The sequence below is a fragment of the Lissotriton helveticus genome, chromosome 11 (assembly GCF_964261635.1).
Source record: "Lissotriton helveticus chromosome 11, aLisHel1.1, whole genome shotgun sequence".
In the NCBI taxonomy this organism is placed as follows: Eukaryota; Metazoa; Chordata; class Amphibia; order Caudata; family Salamandridae; genus Lissotriton; species Lissotriton helveticus.
Window position 1 is genome coordinate 14,322,391 of NC_136072.1, and position 19,336 is coordinate 14,341,726.

The 19,336-nt window shown below is 46.0% G+C and overlaps 1 protein-coding gene across 1 annotated transcript in view; it reads left to right on the forward strand.

Annotated features, from left to right (window-relative positions):
• Window positions 1–3,486: 3,486 nt before the first annotated feature.
• LOC144792390 (putative cation-transporting ATPase 13A4) overlaps window positions 3,487–19,336 on the forward strand; it is a 466,918-nt gene continuing 451,068 nt past the window's right edge. The window contains exon 1 of the mRNA XM_078667375.1: window positions 3,487–3,800. Coding sequence (XP_078523501.1) covers window positions 3,738–3,800 — 63 coding nt within the window. The 5' untranslated portion in view covers window positions 3,487–3,737. The remainder of the gene's footprint in view (window positions 3,801–19,336) is intronic.

Consider the following 19,336-nt stretch of genomic DNA (forward strand, 5'->3'; position numbering starts at 1 on the left):
ACCCAGGACCATCTCGCCTTCACTAGACAACTCAAGACCTGGCTGTTCGAGCACTAGCGGCCCCCCTTCCCCCAAGCGCCTTGAGACCCTTCCGGGTGAGTAGCGCACTATACAAGTGTTATGATTGATTGATTGATTGAATCACCAGCACTCTCTAGTGGGCATATTGATGAATAAACTAAAAGAAATAGGATATCTGTGTAGACTAGCCTTGTAAAGAAAAGAGGTTTGTAGCACTTTTTGTTCTATTTTTCCCAATAAAGCAAAATGTTGGCTACTTTCTCTGTCCTCTCCAGGGGAATCCACAAACCCTGGGTACCTTTCAAATCCCCAGCGTGTTGGGGAAAAAAGAGGCACATTTGGTGTGGATACCTTATGTGAAGTAAAGTTATTGAGATCTAAGCGCAAACTACCCCAAATAGTCAAAATTGGGCTTAGCATTCTAGGTGGAAAGGCCTAGCAGCGAAGGGGTTAAAGTTACAAAGCTGTGCCACAAAAACTAAACTAACAGCTGTGATGCTGTTTTTTCTTTTTGATTTTCTTTCATATCAATGTTATACCTGTATTTATGCATTTGTATTGGAAAAACTGCAAGTGCCAGAGTGCAAAGAAAGAAAAGAAGGGGATGAACTGGCCACATCTGATGGATAAAACTTGCAAACGCTACAAAGGGCTCAGGATGGGGTCAGTGAGTTCTAAGCCTTAGGGAGGCAGAAACTGGTGTTTGCCAGGATGGGTGGAGATTGGTGGGAATGGGTTGAATCCTCAGGTGGTGCAAATATCCGGGCACATTATGCATTAAAGTCTCCTGATGCTTCACTCCGGGGCTTCTCTGTCACAGATCATTGTGTGCAGACGCCCTGGGTCAATAGGTTCATCTGCAGTGACCCAGGGCCCCGGTGCAAACAAAGCAGAGGGCGGAGCAAAGGAAACACAAGGCGGGGCCACTGATTACCTGCTGACAATCAGCTTCTTTAGCTGCAAATGTACCACAGCCCGAGGCCCTGATGGGTCCCAGATCCACGTGGGAGGAGCTCCTGCAGCCCAGGTGTTTGACTTTGCATTCTGGGATTTGTAGTCCTGATTATAAATTCAGAACTGCAAGTCCCAGAATGCAATGGAAAATACCAGGATGGAGAGAGCTGTTCACACGTGAACCTGTGGGAGTTGAACGCTCTTTACACTCGGTGTGAAACAATCTATAAATAATCCCGTGAGGGAAAGAGATGTTGGAGGGGTGCTGGGGGGGCAGCGGGGGCTGGGGCAAGTCACCTCATATCTTTCCCCACTCTACAGGTCACAGTTCGAGGGCTCAACTTCTCCCAAAAGTCCATTAATAACAGGTTTTTCCTGCCCTTGTTGTGGCCAGTGTGGCCCTGATAAAGGTTGCCCCCTGCCCCCAGCCCTGGCACACGTCATCAACACACCCTGCCCCCCCCCCCCCCCGGCACACATTATGCATCAGTTTGTGAAACCTTTGCCCAGGGCTCCAGTGTGCCACTGACAGGGCCACGGACACCAATTCTACCCAGAATCCTCTAGCGCCCACGGCCACCACATGTACAACAGAGCGGCCTCCTTCTCATTGGTGGAAGGTTTTCTTGGCGCTAGACCGACGCCCACCCTGTAGTGAGCCCTATAAGAGTGAAAGTGCAAACCCTGTGCTCTGGGGATTCGAGGCTCGTGTTTCCTCACAGAGATCAGGTGTGCTCCTGGCTGGAGGGCACCCGCCAGATGCACACAGGGCTCAGGGCCCCCCTCTACAGGCACACAAGGCCCCCTCTACAGGCACACACAGGGCCCCCTCTACAGGCACACACAGGGCCCCCCTCCACAGGCACACAGAGGGCCCCCCTCTACAGGCACACACAAGGTCCCCTTCTACAGGCACACACAGGGCCTCCCTCTACAGGCACAGACAGGGCCCCCTCTACAGGCACACACAGGGCCCCCCTCTACAGGCACAGACAGGGCCCCCCTCTACAGGCACAGACAGGGCCCCCTCTACAGGCACACACAGGGCCCCCCTCTACAGGCACAGACAGGGCCCCCCTCTACAGGCACACACAGGGCCCCCCTCTACAGGCACAGACAGGGCCCCCCTCTACAGGCACACAGAGGGCCCCCCTCTACAGGCACACACAGGGCCCCCCTCTACAGGCACAGACAGGGCCCCCCTCTACAGGCACAGACAGGGCCCCCCTCTACAGGCACAGACAGGGCCCCCCTCTACAGGCACACACAGGGCCCCCCTCTACAGGCACAGACAGGGCCCCCCTCTACATGCGCAATCAGGAAACCCTCTATAGGCTCACACAGAACTCCTGCAACAGGCATACTCAGGTGTCTCTCTAGACGCATGCACAGAGCTCTCTCTCTACAAGCACAAGCAGAGCTCTGTCACAGGCACACCGAGGGCCCCCCTCTACAGGCACAATCAGGGCCCCCTCTACAGGCACACACAGAGCCACCCTCTACAGGCACACACAGGGCCCCCTCTACAGGCACACACAGGGCCCCCCTCCACAGGCACACAGAGGGCCCCCCTCTACAGGCACACACAAGGTCCCCTTCTACAGGCACACACAGGGCCCCCCTCTACAGGCACAGACAGGGCCCCCTCTACATGCGCAATCAGGAAACCCTCTATAGGCACACACAGAACTCCTGCATCAGGCATACTCAGGTGTCTCTCTAGAGGCTGGCACAGGGCGCTCTCTCTCTACAAGCACAAGCAGAGCTCTGTCACAGGCGCAGAGGGCTCCCACCACAGGCACACAGCTCTTTCACAGGCACACACAGGGCCTCCTCCAAAGACACACACAGGGCTCAGGTACACACAGGGCTCTGTCACAGGAACGCACAGGGGTCCCACGACAAGCACAGGGCTCCTACCAGTGTCACATACAGGTCTTCGTCTACAGGCACCCATGGGTCTCTTCCACAGCCACGCACAGGGCTGCCTGTACAGGCGCATACAGGGCTCAGGTTCACACAGGGCTCCCTCCACCAGACCTACACAGCGCCCTGTCACAAGCACGCACATGCCCCCTTCATAGGCGCACACAGGGCTTTGTCACAAGCACGCACAGGGCTCCCTCTACAGGCACATACAGGGCGCCCAGGGCTCCTTCCACAGGCGCACACAGGGCTCAGGCACACACAGGGCTCCATCTACAGGCACGAATAGGGCTCTGTCACAGGCACATACAGGGTGCTCAGGGCTCCCTCCAGCAAGCGCACACAGGGCTCAAGTACACACAGGTCTCCCACTACAGGCGCACACAGGGCTCAGGTCACACAGGGCTCAGGCACACACAGGGGTGCCTCTACAGGCACAGGGCTCCCTCTACAGGCGCACACAGGGCGCCCAGGGCTCCCTCCACAGGCACAGGGTCTCTCTGTTCCAGGCACACACAGGGCTTCGTCTACAGGCGCACACAGGGCTCTGTTACACACAGGGCTCAGGCCACACAGGGCTCAGGTCACACAGGGCTCCCTCTACAGGCACAGGGCTCCTGCGAGACGCACACACAGGGAGTGGAGGAGCCCTGTGTCTTGGGAGGAGTTGGAAGCGCCAGGAGTTGCCTGTAATTCGGACGGTGTGAGCTCGACATATAAGAACGAGCCGGGATTGCGGCTCGACAATCATTAATCCCGGTGGAGGGGACGAAGAGACGTGGATTCTGAGCCCGACGTCTCCCAGGCAGCGGGGAGAGGGCAGCGGCACCCCCGGGATGGAGAGGGACCCCGAGAAGCACCGCCATGCCTTGCTCAACCAAGGGGAGGAGAACGAGATGGTAAGAGCGGAGTCTAGGCGCTGTGTCACCCTCTCTGCCGGAGTCTAGGAGCTGTGTCACCCTCTCTGCGTCTCTCGGCGCCGGAGTCTAAGCGCTGTGTCACCCTCTCTGCGGAGTCTAGGCGCTGTGTCACCCTCTCTGCCTCTCTAGGCGCTGTGTCGCCCTGTCTGCCTCTCTAGGCGCTGTGTCACCCTCTCTGCGGAGTCTAGGCGCTGTGTCACCCTCTCTGCCTCTCTAGGCGCTGTGTCACCCTCTCTGCGGAGTCTAGGCGCTGTGTCACCCTCTCTGCGGAGTCTAGGCGCTGTGTCACCCTCTCTGCCGGAGTCTAGGCGCTGTGTCACCCTCTCTGCGGAGTCTAGGCGCTGTGTCACCCTCTCTGCAGAGTCTAGGCGCTGTGTCACCCTCTCTGCCTCTCTTGGCGCTAGAACATTCTTCAGGCGCTGCACCTGCGCCCCCAGATGCCCCGGGACGGCTCTGCTGAGGGTGGGTGGGTGGGGGGCGCTCACTGTTACAGTTCATTTTCATTGAGGGGATTCTGTGCCCCCCTGTCAAGAGCTGAGAATCAGGCACCTCCAGGGTCAGCGAAATGTTAAAGAAATTTTCGTATAGCGCTTTAAAACTTGGATTCAACCTATTTCTAAGCGCTGCCATAAATGAATGGCTTTGAAAGAGGCACAGGGAAAAATAATGATTTGCCCAGGATCACACAATTTTTGTGAAGTGTTGATTATCTAAAAAACATCAAAATGTCCTCTCTAAATTTTACTTTAATTTGGGAAGGGGTTCACAAGAATGGGCTAGCATTTAGGCAGTGTTCCCAATTACGTCATATGGAACAAAACCACCCCCCCTACACTCGCCCCCAAGGGAATCATTTTACGTCTTTGAATGATCTCTAAGGGTACCAAATGACTCCATGTCAGCAAGAATCCCCTATTCCAGTCCTGGGCTGCCATTTATAAACGCTTGCTTTCAGACGTTGTTCCAGTTGTTTCAGTTGAAATAAACACGACTACCGCTCCCAGAATGCACTACATTGTTATTGAAAACCCAGCACTGCAAAATGATGATTCATGGTGGATCGGAGTCAGCTTCAATAGGTAGTTGTGTGTGTAGACTTAGGAATCAGTGAGTGGGTATGTAGTAACTGGTATTGGTGTGTCAATGGTTTAAAATATGGTACTCTTCTATTTTACAGTGAGTGATGCAAGGTTACACTAGTTTATGATGAGGTGTATCACATTGTCACGTGGATGATGTAATCAGTGATGTAATTTAAGATGACATTAGTCTTGTCCTCAGTGATGTCACTGACCATGTCATTAATGATGTTATATGTGACTTCATCAGCAGTGCATTGCGGGTGCGCGAGCTATAGTTAGCAATATGAACTATAACGTAGTAATTTCTATGGTTTTGTATGAGTGAAATGTCCAGCAAACTATAACACCCCTGAAACCTATGGTTTTTTTCTGTGAATTTCTAAGGTTTTTTTAAATGCTAATTTCTGACTATAACATCACTGAAACCTATGTTTTTTTCAATGAATTTCAAAGCTTTTTTAAATGCTAATTTTTAAGTGTAATAGTAGTTATAGTAGTTATACCTATTTTTTAAACTGAAATATTGTTTAATTTTTTTGTTTTATTTTTTTTATTTTAATATATTTATATTATTTTCTTTTTTTTCCTAATTTTGTTTTCGGAGTCGCGCTCCCAAAGCGTACACATCACGGTGGGTGCGCGGATTCTAGCCACCATTTTAGAAAAGTCATGAAGGATCCGCGTACAGCAACACCTATGGAACGCCCCTTCAACGCAAAGTTCTGTATATGAAGGTGTCGTATTTACAAGGAGAGGAAAAATCATGCAGGGTGTTTTTTTCTTCTCCTTGTAAATATGAAGGAGCTCCTGGCACAATCACTACGTTACAAAAAGTGACGTACTGGTGGTGCAGAGTGCTTGTAAATCTGCCCCATAAGTGTTTAGGTATTGGCAGAGTAATACAATACGAACATAGTGCTGGATGGGTGATTGAAAAATTGCATAAAACTGACAGATGGTATCCTACGCTGCTTGGGTGCTACTTCAGTATTTAATGGAGTGGACCAATAATATGTATCTGCTTAGAGATTTGTAGGGATTATGCACAGAATATTTTATGTGTACTTGTGTTGGTGCCTAGGTCATTTTATAGAAATACCACTAGTAGCTGGAGTAATGACAGTGCTACAAACAGAGTGAACACTTAATTTATAAGTGCTTACGTATTGGTGGAGTGATAGGATAAGTAGATAGTGGTAGATACGTGATTAAAGAAGTGCATGGGACAGATTGGACGATTCCTACACTGCATGAGTACTAACTGGGTATTTAAAAGAGTGTGTCAATAGTATGTAGCTAGTTAGAGATCTGCTTCGATAGTGCACTAAATATTATAGCTGTACTTGTGTTAGTAGCTAGGCAATTCCATAAGTTCTTGACTAGTAAATACAATAATTACAGTATTACAAACAGAGTGTAGAGTGCATTTATAAGTGCTTAGATATTGGTGGAGTATTAGGATAAGTAGATAGTGCTGGATGGGTGATTAGAGAAATGCATGGGACAGGCAGGAGGATTCCTACACTGCATAGTCACTAATTGGGTATTTAGAAGAGCGTATCAATAGTTTGTAGCTGGTTTGAGGTGTGCATGCATAGTGCACAGAATATTGTAGCTGACTAGTATTGGTGTGTCTATGGTTTCGAGAATGGTAGTCTGTATTTTAGGGTGTGAGGAGGTGCATCAGATGATCACGTGGTTGATGTCATCAGTAATGTCATTTGAGATGTCATCAGTGATGTCATGAGTGATGTCTCTGACTATGTCATGAGTGATGTAATATGTGACATCATCAGCAGTGCATTGCAGGGGCGTGAGTTATAGTTAGCACAACTAACTATAACGGCTGAATTTTGTCTTGTTTTGTATGAGTGAAATGTCCAACTAACTATGACGTCCATGAAACCTGTGTTTTTTTCAGTGATTTTCTGAGGTTTTTTAAATGCTAATTTCTAACTAAAATGTCCCTGAAACTTGTGTTTTTTTTCAGTGAATTTTATATATATGTTTTTAATCTCCTCTCACTCTTACAAGTAAGGAATCAGCACTCAGGTTGTAGTTTGGAAGTATTTAATCTGCAAAGGACGTGACGTGATGCATGCATTTTGGCTCGTCCGAACCTTGATAACGATACAAGACTTCATTAAAGCATCCCTATTTGAATGTAAAAATGCCTAAAGTTGCCAACATTAACACAGGACTACATATTACTTTAATCCAAAAAGCTGGCAGCCACATTGGCCTGGTCACGATGTGAAAATTCAGTAATTGATACAATAAAGAAAAGAAAACAAGGTTTAATATGCACACAATGTAATTTCAGCATATCTTGCCCCTTGACCGCCATACCTGTATGTTCGTCAACGTGACTTATTCATAATAAACATACTTAGGATTGTAAACATCAACATAAACAATGGACTACACATTACTTTAAAGTGAAAGGCTATCGGCCATATTAATCTGGGCATGTTGCATATTATAATGGTTCTTACACGAAAGAAAAGAAAAAAAAGGGGAGTTAATATACAAACACTATCCCAAAATAAAGTTCTAGCGATTATAGTTAATTTGAGATGTCATGAGTGATGTCATGAATGATGTAACTGACCATGTCATGAATGATGTAATGTCTGAGGTCATTAGCAGTACATTGCGGGGGTGGAAGTTATAGTTACCTCAGGTAACTGTAACTGCTGAATTGCACATGTTGCGTATGAGTGAAATCTGAATCTAACTATACTGTCCCTGTAATCTGTGGTTTTTTTTGTTTACGTTAGGTAAGATGCATGTCACAATGGATGGTGCGGGGATGGAAGTAGGGCCTGGCATTGTCCTGCCCCCATCCAAGCTTGCTGCTCCTGCCTTCCCTCCTCCTAGCCATCCACTGTCCAAGTCCATGTCCCTGCTTCCTTATTACAGCCCTGTGTGGCCGTTGCTATGCCACTGGCCTTCCGCCTTCTCTGAACAGTTAGCTTGCTGCCCCATGTAAATGTAAAATAGCTTTTCTATAGCGCATTCTATCACTCCAAGGAGCATCTTGGCGCTATGAAACCCCCTAGAGTGACAAAAGGAGCAACTCCTGAGAACATAAACCTTACGCTAGATCTCTCCTGAGAACATAAACCTTACACTAGAGCTCTACAGGCCGCATCAGTGAGCGTAAAGACCCAGGTCTTTAAGACTTTCCTAAAGAGAGATTCTGACGGAGCGCAGGAGGAAGTTTGTTCCAGGCTCTAGAGCCTAATACCACAATGGATTTTCCACCTTTAGTGGCTAACCTGAATTTTGGGACAGCTAGCAAATTGAGGTGGGAGGATCTCAGATTCCGGGTCGGAAGGTGCCGTTTAAAGGTTTTTGAAAGATATCTGGGTCCTTGTGCCTGATAAGCTCTAAAAGTGATGATCAAGATTTTAAACAACAAGCGCTTATGAATGGGGAGCCAATGGAGGGCATGAAGTGCAGCCGAGGCCGAAGATTTCCTGGGCCAGCCTAGAACCAGGCGGGCGGTGGCATATTGGACCATCTGCAGCCTGTGGAGCACGGACTTATTAGCTCCCGCATACAAGCTGTTGCAGTAGTCCAGTCTTGATGTAATAAGTGCCACAGCTACCGTCTTTCTCATGGACAATGGGAGGAGGTCAAAAAACTTCCTAAGCATTCTAATGATATAAAAACATGTGCTGGCTACCCCAATGGCTTGTTGCTTGAAAGATAATGCATCATCAAACTTGACACCCAGGTTACGAGCAGAAGAGATGGTGTTTGGAGGAGCTTCAGCGCCTTCAGGCCACCACTGCTTGGGGGGAAAACAGATTTTGCAGGCCAAAAGGTAATATTTCTGTTTTTCCCGAATTGCACTTCAGATGGTTGGTTTTCATCCATTCAAATGTCGCTGCTAAGCAAGTTTTAAGGTTTTCTTCCGCTTGTAGTGACTCCCTGTCGAGTACCAGGATGAGCTGCGTATCGTCAGCGTAAGATATGGTGCCGATCTGATACGAAGAAATAAGCTCAATCAGGGGTACCATATAAAGATTGAAAAGTGCAGGGCTCAAAGTAGAGCCCTAAGGTACCCTTGTTCTGATCGATTTTTCATCAGATCTAAAATCAGCCAGCACCGTGATTTGTCGTCTTTGGCTCAGGAAGTTTTTAAACCAGTCTAGTACTACTCCTCCTATCCCTGCGCTCAGGAGACGGTCAATCAAGATGGTATGGGAGACCGTATCGAAAGCCGCCGATAGATTGAGTAATATCAAGACGGCTTTCTTCCCTTGGTCCATGGCGGAGTGCAGGGATTCAGCAGAGAACTGTAGTGCAGATTCGGTCGAATGTTTGGACCTAAAGCCCGACTGATTTGAGTGCAGGATGTTGTTATCTTCCAGAAATGTGGTAAGTTGATTATTGACGAATGACTCCGTCAATTTAGACAGCAAAGGCAACAGTGAAATGGGCCTCAAGTTAGAAAGGGTTGTAGGGTCCGGTAATGGTTACTTCTGAAGGGGCTTAACCGCGGCTAATTTCCATTCTAGTGGAATCTCTGCCGTCGCCAATGACGAAATAATAATCCCATTTACTATGGGATTAACCTCATTGACCAGGGCTCTTAAGAACATGGGGGGACACGGATCAAATGGTGATCCTGACTTGCTAGATAGAATGGCCTAGCGTGATTCCTCCAGAGAGATGGGAGCAAACACATTAAAAAGGGGCTTATTTGGGTCGCTCTCTCTACTTGCTTCTATAATTTTATTCTCAATGGAGGTTGAAGTTAAGATTGGAGGTGGAAATTCCTTGACAATAGCTTGAATTTTATTATCAAAGTAATCCGCTATAGAGTTGCAAAGTGGTAGCGAGGGCGGAATGTCTTGCGCGAGTGCCCTAGGATTAGTAAAGCTGTTTACAATCTTAAATATTTCTTTTTGGTCATTTCCCGAAGAGGCAATAGCCTCTGAGAAATGGACTTTTTTTGCTAGTTTAATTGCGGCATGGTACTGCCTACGTGCTGCTTTGTAGATCCTACGGTCTTCTTCCATATACCTTCTACGCCATCTACGCTCTAATGATCTCACTTTGCCTAGTTCACTCTTCAAAATGGGGGAGAACCAGGGGGCGCTCCTTTTGTTTTTATTGCCCCTTGAAGGTTTTTCCTTCAACAAGTCTGGTTGGTTACTTAGAGCTGTGATCCAGTCGCAAAAATATTGATTATCTATTGTAGTGTGGCCAGATAGTATAGGTTTGGTCTCTGTTACGTTTATTAGAAAATCTGGTTGGGCAAGGACTTTTTTCCAGTCATGTTTCTTCGCTCCTGTAGATCTTATTTTTGTGTTTCCATGAGTATTATGGGTTGAATTAAAGGTCACCTCAAAAGGAATGAGTTTGTGATCTGACCAAGTTTGGACTAATGGAGATGAACAGGTTAAAATTTGAGCAGATACAGTCCAATGTATGGCCCGCGCTATGCGTAGGTTCATTGGTTAGCAGGGTTAATCCAAGGACATTAATTATTTCATACAACACATTACTCCTGGGTCTTTCGGGGAATCTAGATGGAGATTGAGATCCCCTAGTAGTGTAAAATGGGCAGCTCTGAGCATAAGATTGCTCAGTACATCCCCTATGCTCTCTAAAAAGTCTTGGGATTGTCCCGGGGGGCGATATACAAAGGCGCCAGAAAATGTTAGGGAATCATGGATGGTTAGACAGAAGGCCATGGCCTCTGCCCCCTTAATATCAGGTAGTTCATAGGTGGTACAGGTTATGGTGTCGCGATGTATAATAGCCAAACCCCCTCCTCTTTGTTCTTGTCTATCTAGACGTTGGATTTGAAATCCTTGTGGGAGGGCTACTACTATGTCTGGGTTGCACCACGATTTTAACCACAATTCTGTTATGAAGAGCCAATCTAAGTTTCTTTCTGTAATCAGATCATGAATGTGTTGTGCATTTTTACACATAGATCTAGCATTAATGAGTCCCCCTCATGAAGTGATAAGTCGTGTGCTGGTTCTGGCCAAAAGGTTTTCTTGCAATGTTGGCAGTGGATTGGGCCGTGCCATGTGTCGGGTTTAAGGATATCATGGCAATGCAGGGAGGGATTGTTCAAAGATAAAAGATATGATCTAGACATACCAGGACCTGTGTTATGTGATACATTCCTCGTGGCCCTTGGCGCTTCCCTGGCGCTGACGGGCGCAGACGGGCAGGACTCTGGCATGACTCCAGCGTGAGTCCGGTGCGTCCGCAATCGCGTCCGCTACGCGGAGAGTGGACGTCCCCTTTTATAGTCAACTAGAACGCGTCACAGCGCTTACCACCCCCAAGATGGCCACCGCGTTTCCCTTCGACTGCTCGGGACCGACCTCTCAGCGTCTATGCTCAGCTGAGAGTGGCCCGAGTAGCGGAGGAGGGAGGAGAAGCTTCAAAATAAATTTTAAAAGTGCCCCAAAGTGCAAGGTAAAATACACTGCCTTTTCAGTCAAGCAGGGTACAGTCAGCACGCTAAAATGAAGCAGGATAAGGGATAGTGCAGGAACCTCCCGGCTTCCGCCTCAGGAGGGAGAAAAATGCTCAGGCTAGAACAGGCGCCGAGGCAAGAGAAACCCTTTTATAGTCAACTAGAGCGCGTCACAGCGCTTACCACCCCCAAGATGGCCGCCGCGTTTCCCTTAGACTGCTCGGGACCGATCTCTCAGCGTCTATGCTCAGCTGAGAGTGGCCCGAGTAGCGGAGGAGGGAGGAGAAGCTTCAAAATAAATTTTAAAAGTGCCCCAAAGTGCAAGGTAAAATACACTGCCTTTTCAGTCAAGCAGGGTACAGGGTACAGTCAGCACGCTAAAATGAAGCAGGCTAAGGGATAGTGCAAGAACCTCCCGGCTTCCACCTCAGGAGGGAGAAAAATGCTCAGGCTAGAACAGGCGCCGGGCAAGAGAAACCCTTTTATAGTCAACTAGAGCGCGTCACAGCGCTTACCACCCCCAAGATGGCCGCCGCGTTTCCCTTCGACTGCTCGGGACCGATCTCTCAGCGTCTATGCTCAGCTGAGAGTGGCCCGAGTAGCGGAGGAGGGAGGAGAAGCTTCAAAATAAATTTTAAAAGTGCCCTAAAGTGCAAGGTAAAATACACTGCCTTTTCAGTCAAGCAGGGTACAGGGTACAGTCAGCACGCTAAAATGAAGCAGGATAAGGGATAGTGCAAGAACCTCCCGGCTTCCGCCTCAGGAGGGAGAAAAATGCTCAGGCTAGAACAGGCGCTGAGGCAAGAGAAACCCTTTTATAGTCAACTAGAGCGCGTCACAGCGCTTACCACCCCCAAGATGTACCAGTCTACTCCTCCTGCCCTCCATTGTCCAATTCTATGCCTCCTGCTTAGCCTCTGTGTTTAGCTTGCTGCCCTTATTCTCCTCCCCCTGCCCTCCGATATCTGTGTGCATGCCCCTGCTCCATCCTTTTTGCCCACCATGTTCCATGGACCGCCACTCCTATCTACTCTGAGTGTTCTGTTGAGCTGCCACTCCCCTCCCACCTGCCTAGCATTGTCAGATGAATGTAACCTGTCCACATTCAATGCCCCTATCATCTTCCTCCAGTCCCCCATGGTCCATTTTACTGCCACGCCCTTCTGCCCTCCCTGGTCTGTTGTGCTGCAAATGCTCCTCCTGCCTGCCCCACATGGCCTGTTGTGAGGCCCCTTCCCCCTGAACTTTCTTGCCTGTGCCCTGGTCCTGACCCTCGCTTCTATCCTCCCTGGACCTTTATTCATGCCCCTGCACCCTCCTTCTTGCCCATCATGGCCATTGTGCTGCCACTAACCCTCCCGCTTGCCATACATGGTCTTCTCTGCTGTCATGGCCCCTCCCATCTCTCCTGTGTGGTCAGCTTGCTGCCCCTGACCTCCTCCCACCTTCCCTCCATGGTCTGTGTGTATGCCATTATAGTCTCACTGTTGCTCTCCATAGTGTGTTTTGCTTTTAGTGCCCATCCTGCCTGATCATCTTGCTGCTCCTGCCCTGCCCCCTTGCCCCCCAGCCCTCTGTTTCCATGTGAAGATCCCTATTCCCTCCCTCCTGGCTTATCTGTTCCATTGTAATGCCCCTGGTCCATCCCTCCTGCCCTTTATGGTCCGCTATGCTGCAGCTTTCTCTTCTGTCTTTCCATTATGGTCAGCTAGCTACCATTGCCTCTTTCCCCTCTGTTGTCTGTTGTCCATGTGCATGGTCCTGTCCCCTCCCTATTGCTTTCCATGGTTTGTTGTGCTGCACTCCCGTTCCGCATGCCCTGTCTGGTGTATTGTGCTGCTGCAAACCCTGATGCCTGCCCTATAGGGTCAGTTTGGTGCACCTCTCCATGTTCCTCCTGTCCTCTGTTATCCGAGTCCATGTCCCTACCCCAATTCTTCCTGTCTTCCATGATCCAATGTAACATACTTGCTAACATTTTGAACTTGGTAAGAGGGAGATTTTGAAAAACAACTGGGGTATTGATTTTCCTCTTTGACTAACATTGAAAAAGAGGAGATTGTGGACAGGAGACAGATCAAATAAAGCCCATTTGGGCTTAAAAACATTGGACGTTTCCTGGTTGAATCAGGTGTGTTGGCATGTATGGTTGTACTCCCACTGCCTCTTCCTTCTGCCCACAATGGTCTATTGTATTGCCACAGCCTCTCTTGCCAGTCCTGTATTGTTGGTTTGTCGCCCCTGCCCCCCTTTCCACTGCCCTCCATGGTCTGTTGTGCTGGCACTGCCCTTGCTGCCTACCTAGTGTGGTCAAATTGTTGCCTCTGCACCCTCCTACCTGCCTTCAATTTTCAGAGTCTGTGCCCTTGGCCTCTGCCTCTCAACAGTATCCTAATGAACAACTAGATTGCTAACATTCTATAGACAACAGAATGTGGGAGCGTATCCCGCTGACCTCTCAGGTAAGGTTCGCCCCTGGCATTCTGTGAAATGCAGTCTCTTGTAACTCGCTCCGATATTTTTGAGTGTTTCGCCAAGGTTGGCGCAGATAGTGCTGATCTATAGACACGTGTTTCTGGTTTATTATCCGTCATCAGTAGAGAATACAGTCTTGTATTTTGGGGTTTGCTGAGTAGGCTGCCAAACATTATATCAGGTCTGGTACCTCTCACTGGCGCGCAGGTGCTTCATCCACGAGCTCGTCAGCTCAATGACTCATGGGAGTGCTTTAAATAGACAACAGGATGCGGGAGCACACCGCTGACCTCTCAGGCAAGGTTTGCCCCTGGCATTCTGGGAAATGCAGTCTCTTGTAGCTCGCTCCGATATTTTCGAGTGATCAGCACTATCTGCGCCAACTGTGGCGAAACACTCGAACACTCTTGAAGCAAGCAAGTAACTGAAACTGCATTTACCACAATGCCAGGGTCGAACCTTGCTGGGAGGTGAAGTGGTGTACTCCCATTCCTGTTCCTGCTAACATTCTATATTTTTTACAAAAGTGTGAAACGCCTGACATCATCTTGAATTTACATATTGACAGGGTCGTATTAGTCCCAAGATGGCTGCCAACACTTCTTGGATGAAGTGCTGACAGCCAATCAGATCTCACGATGAGATGTGTGGTTAGGATCCGCCCAGATATATATATATATATGTCCACCTCACTCCCTCCGAAGGAACCGGGACACCTAGACTGCGGTGCAACGCAGGGTCAGAGGACTCCCTGCAATAATACAACGTTTCACACAACGCTTCAAAAGTCGCGTCTTGCACTCTAGTTCAGCAGAATCACCACTCCATTAGTCCAGCATGTCGTATTTCATATACTTCTTTTTATTCCAGCATAGTACACAGTACAACGGAACCAACCCAACGCGTTTCACCGAGGGTTCGGCTTGATCACGGGTGAATAGTGTTTGTCAAAACAGTGATTAAATAAAGTTTCACACACCACTTCCTTGTGTGATAATAAACAAAGGACTACAAAATCAAAACATAGCGGCCATGTTGGAGCAGTCAATACGCTCGCGAGTATCACAATGCCACAAATATCATTTCATGAGTATGCAATGCAAAAATAAATTTCAAATTAATATTTACAGCCCTACTTAGGCATAATAAGTGAACATCCTTGCATACCAGATATTCTTAAGACTAGTTAGAATATACTGATAATTATTATTATCTCAAGTGGGAAAACAATACACATTTGTTATTGCAAAAAGTCACAATGTAATCTTCCTTGTAGTATTTTCCACAAATATCATTTCATGAGTATGCAATTCAAAAGTAAATTTCAAATTAATATATACAGCCGTCCTTAGGCATGAAAAATGAATGTCCTTGCATACCAGATATTCTTAAGACTAGACAGAATGTACTGATAATTGGTATTTATCCCAAGTGGGAAAACAATCCGCATTTGGTATTACCAAAAAGAGTCACAATATAGTCTTCCTTGTAGTATTTTACAACTTCTGAACTCCCAAGTGGGAAAGTTTCGCATACTCCTTCTTCTCCATTAGGATAATACCTGTGAAGAAACATATAAAATTTGGTTCTAGATCTCAGCTAGATATTACATAGCCTATAGTTCCAATATAGCCAGTGCTTAGCAATACAAATAAACAAAAAAGTGAAAAAGTAATAAAGTGTTAAAAGTGATAGTATCTTTGTTAAGTTAAAAACATGCGCAGAAGACTGCGAGTACCTACAACTCTGTGCTACAATTATGTTACAGATTTTACTCCCCCAGATGCCATTTCATTTCCTCTTCAGAATTAAGGCCTCCCGGAATGCGAGTGTCTAAGTCAAGAATGTATTTACTCTCTAACTGTCGCAACCTACGTATTCTGTCTCCACCTCTTTTCATGGGTGGTATCTTGTCAATCACAAAGAACTTTAGAAGGTTGCGATTGCTACGATGTAGTTCTTCAAAGTGTCTGGCTACTGGTGAATTCTGGTCTCTATTCTCGATTGCCCGCATATGTTCCAGAATACGTTTCTTCGCAGGAAACATCGTGCTTCCTACGTATTTTTTGGCACATGGGCAAACAAGAATATACACCACAAACTCAGAAAGACATGTTAAATGTTGTTTGATAGTCTTTTCTCTATCTTCAATAGGATAATAGACAGACTTGACATTCTGGCTGAATTTACACGCCTTACATGTCATGCATGTAAAAAACCCTTGTATGTCTGATGTTTTCTTTGGTCTGATATTTATTTCATTTTTACTTAGTCTGTCTTTTAGAGAATCTGCCTTTCGGTAAGTGATGCTCGGATTGCAGCCCACTACATCAGTTAGCGTGAGTTCTGTTCTCAAAACATTCCAGTGTTTTTTCATGCTTTTCTGTACCTGCCAAGATTTGGCATGGTAGGTGGATATAAATCTGACCACTTCCTGTTTCTCACACAATTTCTGTTCCTTCGGGACCAATAACGATTCGTGACTGATCCCCTTGCCTTCTTGAACGCTTCTTCAATTACTTGTGGATGGTATCCACGTTCATTAAATCGTTCCTTCATACGTTCTCCTTCCAAAACAAAGTCTTCATCCCTACTACAATTCCTCCGAGCCCGGAGGAATTCGCCAAACGGAATGCTCCGTATTAGGGACTTGGGATGACTGCTCATTGCATGAAGCAGTGTATTTCCAGCAGAAGTTGTAAAATACTACAAGGAAGACTATATTGTGACTCTTTTGTAATACCAAATGCGGATTGTTTTCCCACTTGGGATAAATACCAATTATCAGTACATTCTGTCTAGTCTTAAGAATATCTGGTATGCAAGGACATTCATTTTTCATGCCTAAGGACGGCTGTATATATTAATTTGAAATTTACTTTTGAATTGCATACTCATGAAATGATATTTGTGGAAAATACTACAAGGAAGATTACATTGTGACTTTTTGCAATAACAAATGCGTATTGTTTTCCCACTTGGGATAATAATAATTATCAGTATATTCTAACTAGTCTTAAGAATATCTGGTATGCAAGGATGTTCACTTATTATGCCTAAGTAGGGCTGTAAATATTAATTTGAAATATATTTTTGCATTGCATACTCATGAAATGATATTTGTGGCATTGTGATACTCGCGAGCGTATTGACTGCTCCAACATGGCCGCTATGTTTTGATTTTGTAGTCCTTTGTATATTATCACACAAGGAAGTGGTGTGTGAAACTTTATTTAATCACTGTTTTGACAAACACTATTCACCCGTGATCAAGCCGAACCCTCGGTGAAACGCGTTGGGTTGGTTCCGTTGTACTGTGTACTATGCTGGAATAAAAAGAAGTATATGAAATACGACATGCTGGACTAATGGAGTGGTGATTCTGCTGAACTAGAGTGCAAGACGCGACTTTTGAAGCGTTGTGTGAAACGTATATATATATATATTTCTTTTTCCATTAATATTTTAAAAACTACTGAACAGATTTACACCATTTAACAAAAAGGGCTATTTCTGAACCAAGGGCTACCTTATTGCCAAATTTGGTCTAATTCCGTTCAGCAGTTCAGGCTGTAGCCGTGTCTAAAGTTTCCTATGGAAAATTGCATGGAGAAAACATGTGTTGGGACCCCCATTTTTTCTCGGCCCCCACTTACCGAATCACCCCAAAAATTTCAAGATAGAAACTGACCGAAGCGGGCCATAAGTTATGAAAATTTTGCGAAGATTGGTCAATCTGCGCCAAAGTTATTGGGAATAGAATGTTGCGATTTTCCTATGGTAACTAGGTCCTAACTATAGCTACCTACTGGCCACCGCCAGTAGGTAATATATATATATTTATATATACATTTATAAGCATACCACTCCAAAATGGCTGATTCATTAACCTTAAGTTCTAGCAAGCCAGAATACGTGTACTTTTTCACTTTCTGTTACACTTTTTCCTTTGTCTATGTTTATTTAAACAAGCAGAATGTCAAGTTGGTTAACGTGTGAGCAAGACACACTTTGTGTCGAAACGCGTAACGTTTTCTGAGAAATAAAAATCTGAAGCATCTATACTACTGAGTGGCGTTATGCTTCCAGGCAAACAGAGGATTAAAATATATACGTCTAGATCTTTTCAAATGCTTGCAGAGGGCGCAACTTCATCGAATTTATTGTCTATTTAGATAATGGGCTTTTTTAGAATAATCACCAAACTAGATGTGATTTATTCTTTATAATGATATAATGATTGATTTTTTCATGATTTGCCCTTGTTTACACATATATTCAACAATTTGTAAATATGGAATGATGTTGCACACTGCAAGATGGCGCTCACTAAAATGATGAAGGCGAGCAGTCCTATTTCCTTTTTTCCCCATTGAATCACGTGTCGTTTCTCTGTGTATGAATGCTACAGTGTTGCACCATAGTAATGACATTGTAAAAGGGGTTTCCCGAAACGCGTCTGTGCAAAGCAAAATAAAGTGAATTCTGACCAAAGCCACCCAGTGAGTGCCGTTTTCCTTCCTTCCCGGCTGGGAGAGAGGGGATCTTCGAGCATTATATATATATATATATATATATATATATATATATATATATATATATATATATATATATATATATATATATATATATATATATATGTATTACCTACTGGCGGTCGTCAGTAGGTAGTTATAGTTAGGACCTAGTTTCCATAGGAAATCCACAACATTCTATTTGGAATAACTTTGGCCCCCGGTTGACGAATCTTTGTGAATTTCTCCAAGAAAATGGCATGCTTGGTTCCACTCCTTCCCTGAAAGTTTGGGGGTGATTCGTCAAGTGGAGGCAGAGAAAAAAGGGGGGTCCCAAAACGTGTTTTCCCCATGCAATTTTCCATAGGAACCTTTAGCCAGGGCTACAGCCCGAACGGCTGAACGGAATTACACGAACTTTGGCAGAGAGGTAGAGTTCGATTCGCAGATTGTGATTTTTGTTAAATGGTGTAAATCCGTTCAGTAGTTTCTGAGAAAATTACATGTAAATTCATAGCGATATCTAGAGATGGAGTGCAGCACGCGAACGGAAATCCGTTCAATTACGAGCGCGAGCTGCATGCTGATTGGCTGTGAACTGTCTGTCAACACTTGAAACCAGGAAGTGTTGGTGGCCATCTTGTGCCTCGGTAGAACTGAGTCACAAGAAAACAGTAAAATAAAGTTGAGAAATAAGGAAAGGGGGCAGGGTAGAAACATTCTGACCCTATAGTCTTGGTCAGGGGGTGGTACATGGATCTTTAGGCTCAATTTTTATTTTTTAAAAAATAAAAAAATGGCGGGGTACTCGTGCAGTACTTGTACACAGTGGAAAAGGTGAAAAAAAAGTAGAAGTCCGTTTTATTCAGTAGGTCCCGGGGGGTGCAAATTACGGGGGCACTTTTTTTGCATAATCAGGGCTTGTAAGGTGCCCCGAGCACTGGGGAACAGCACTCCTCTGGTTTTATTTTTTTATTTTGAAGTATGCGG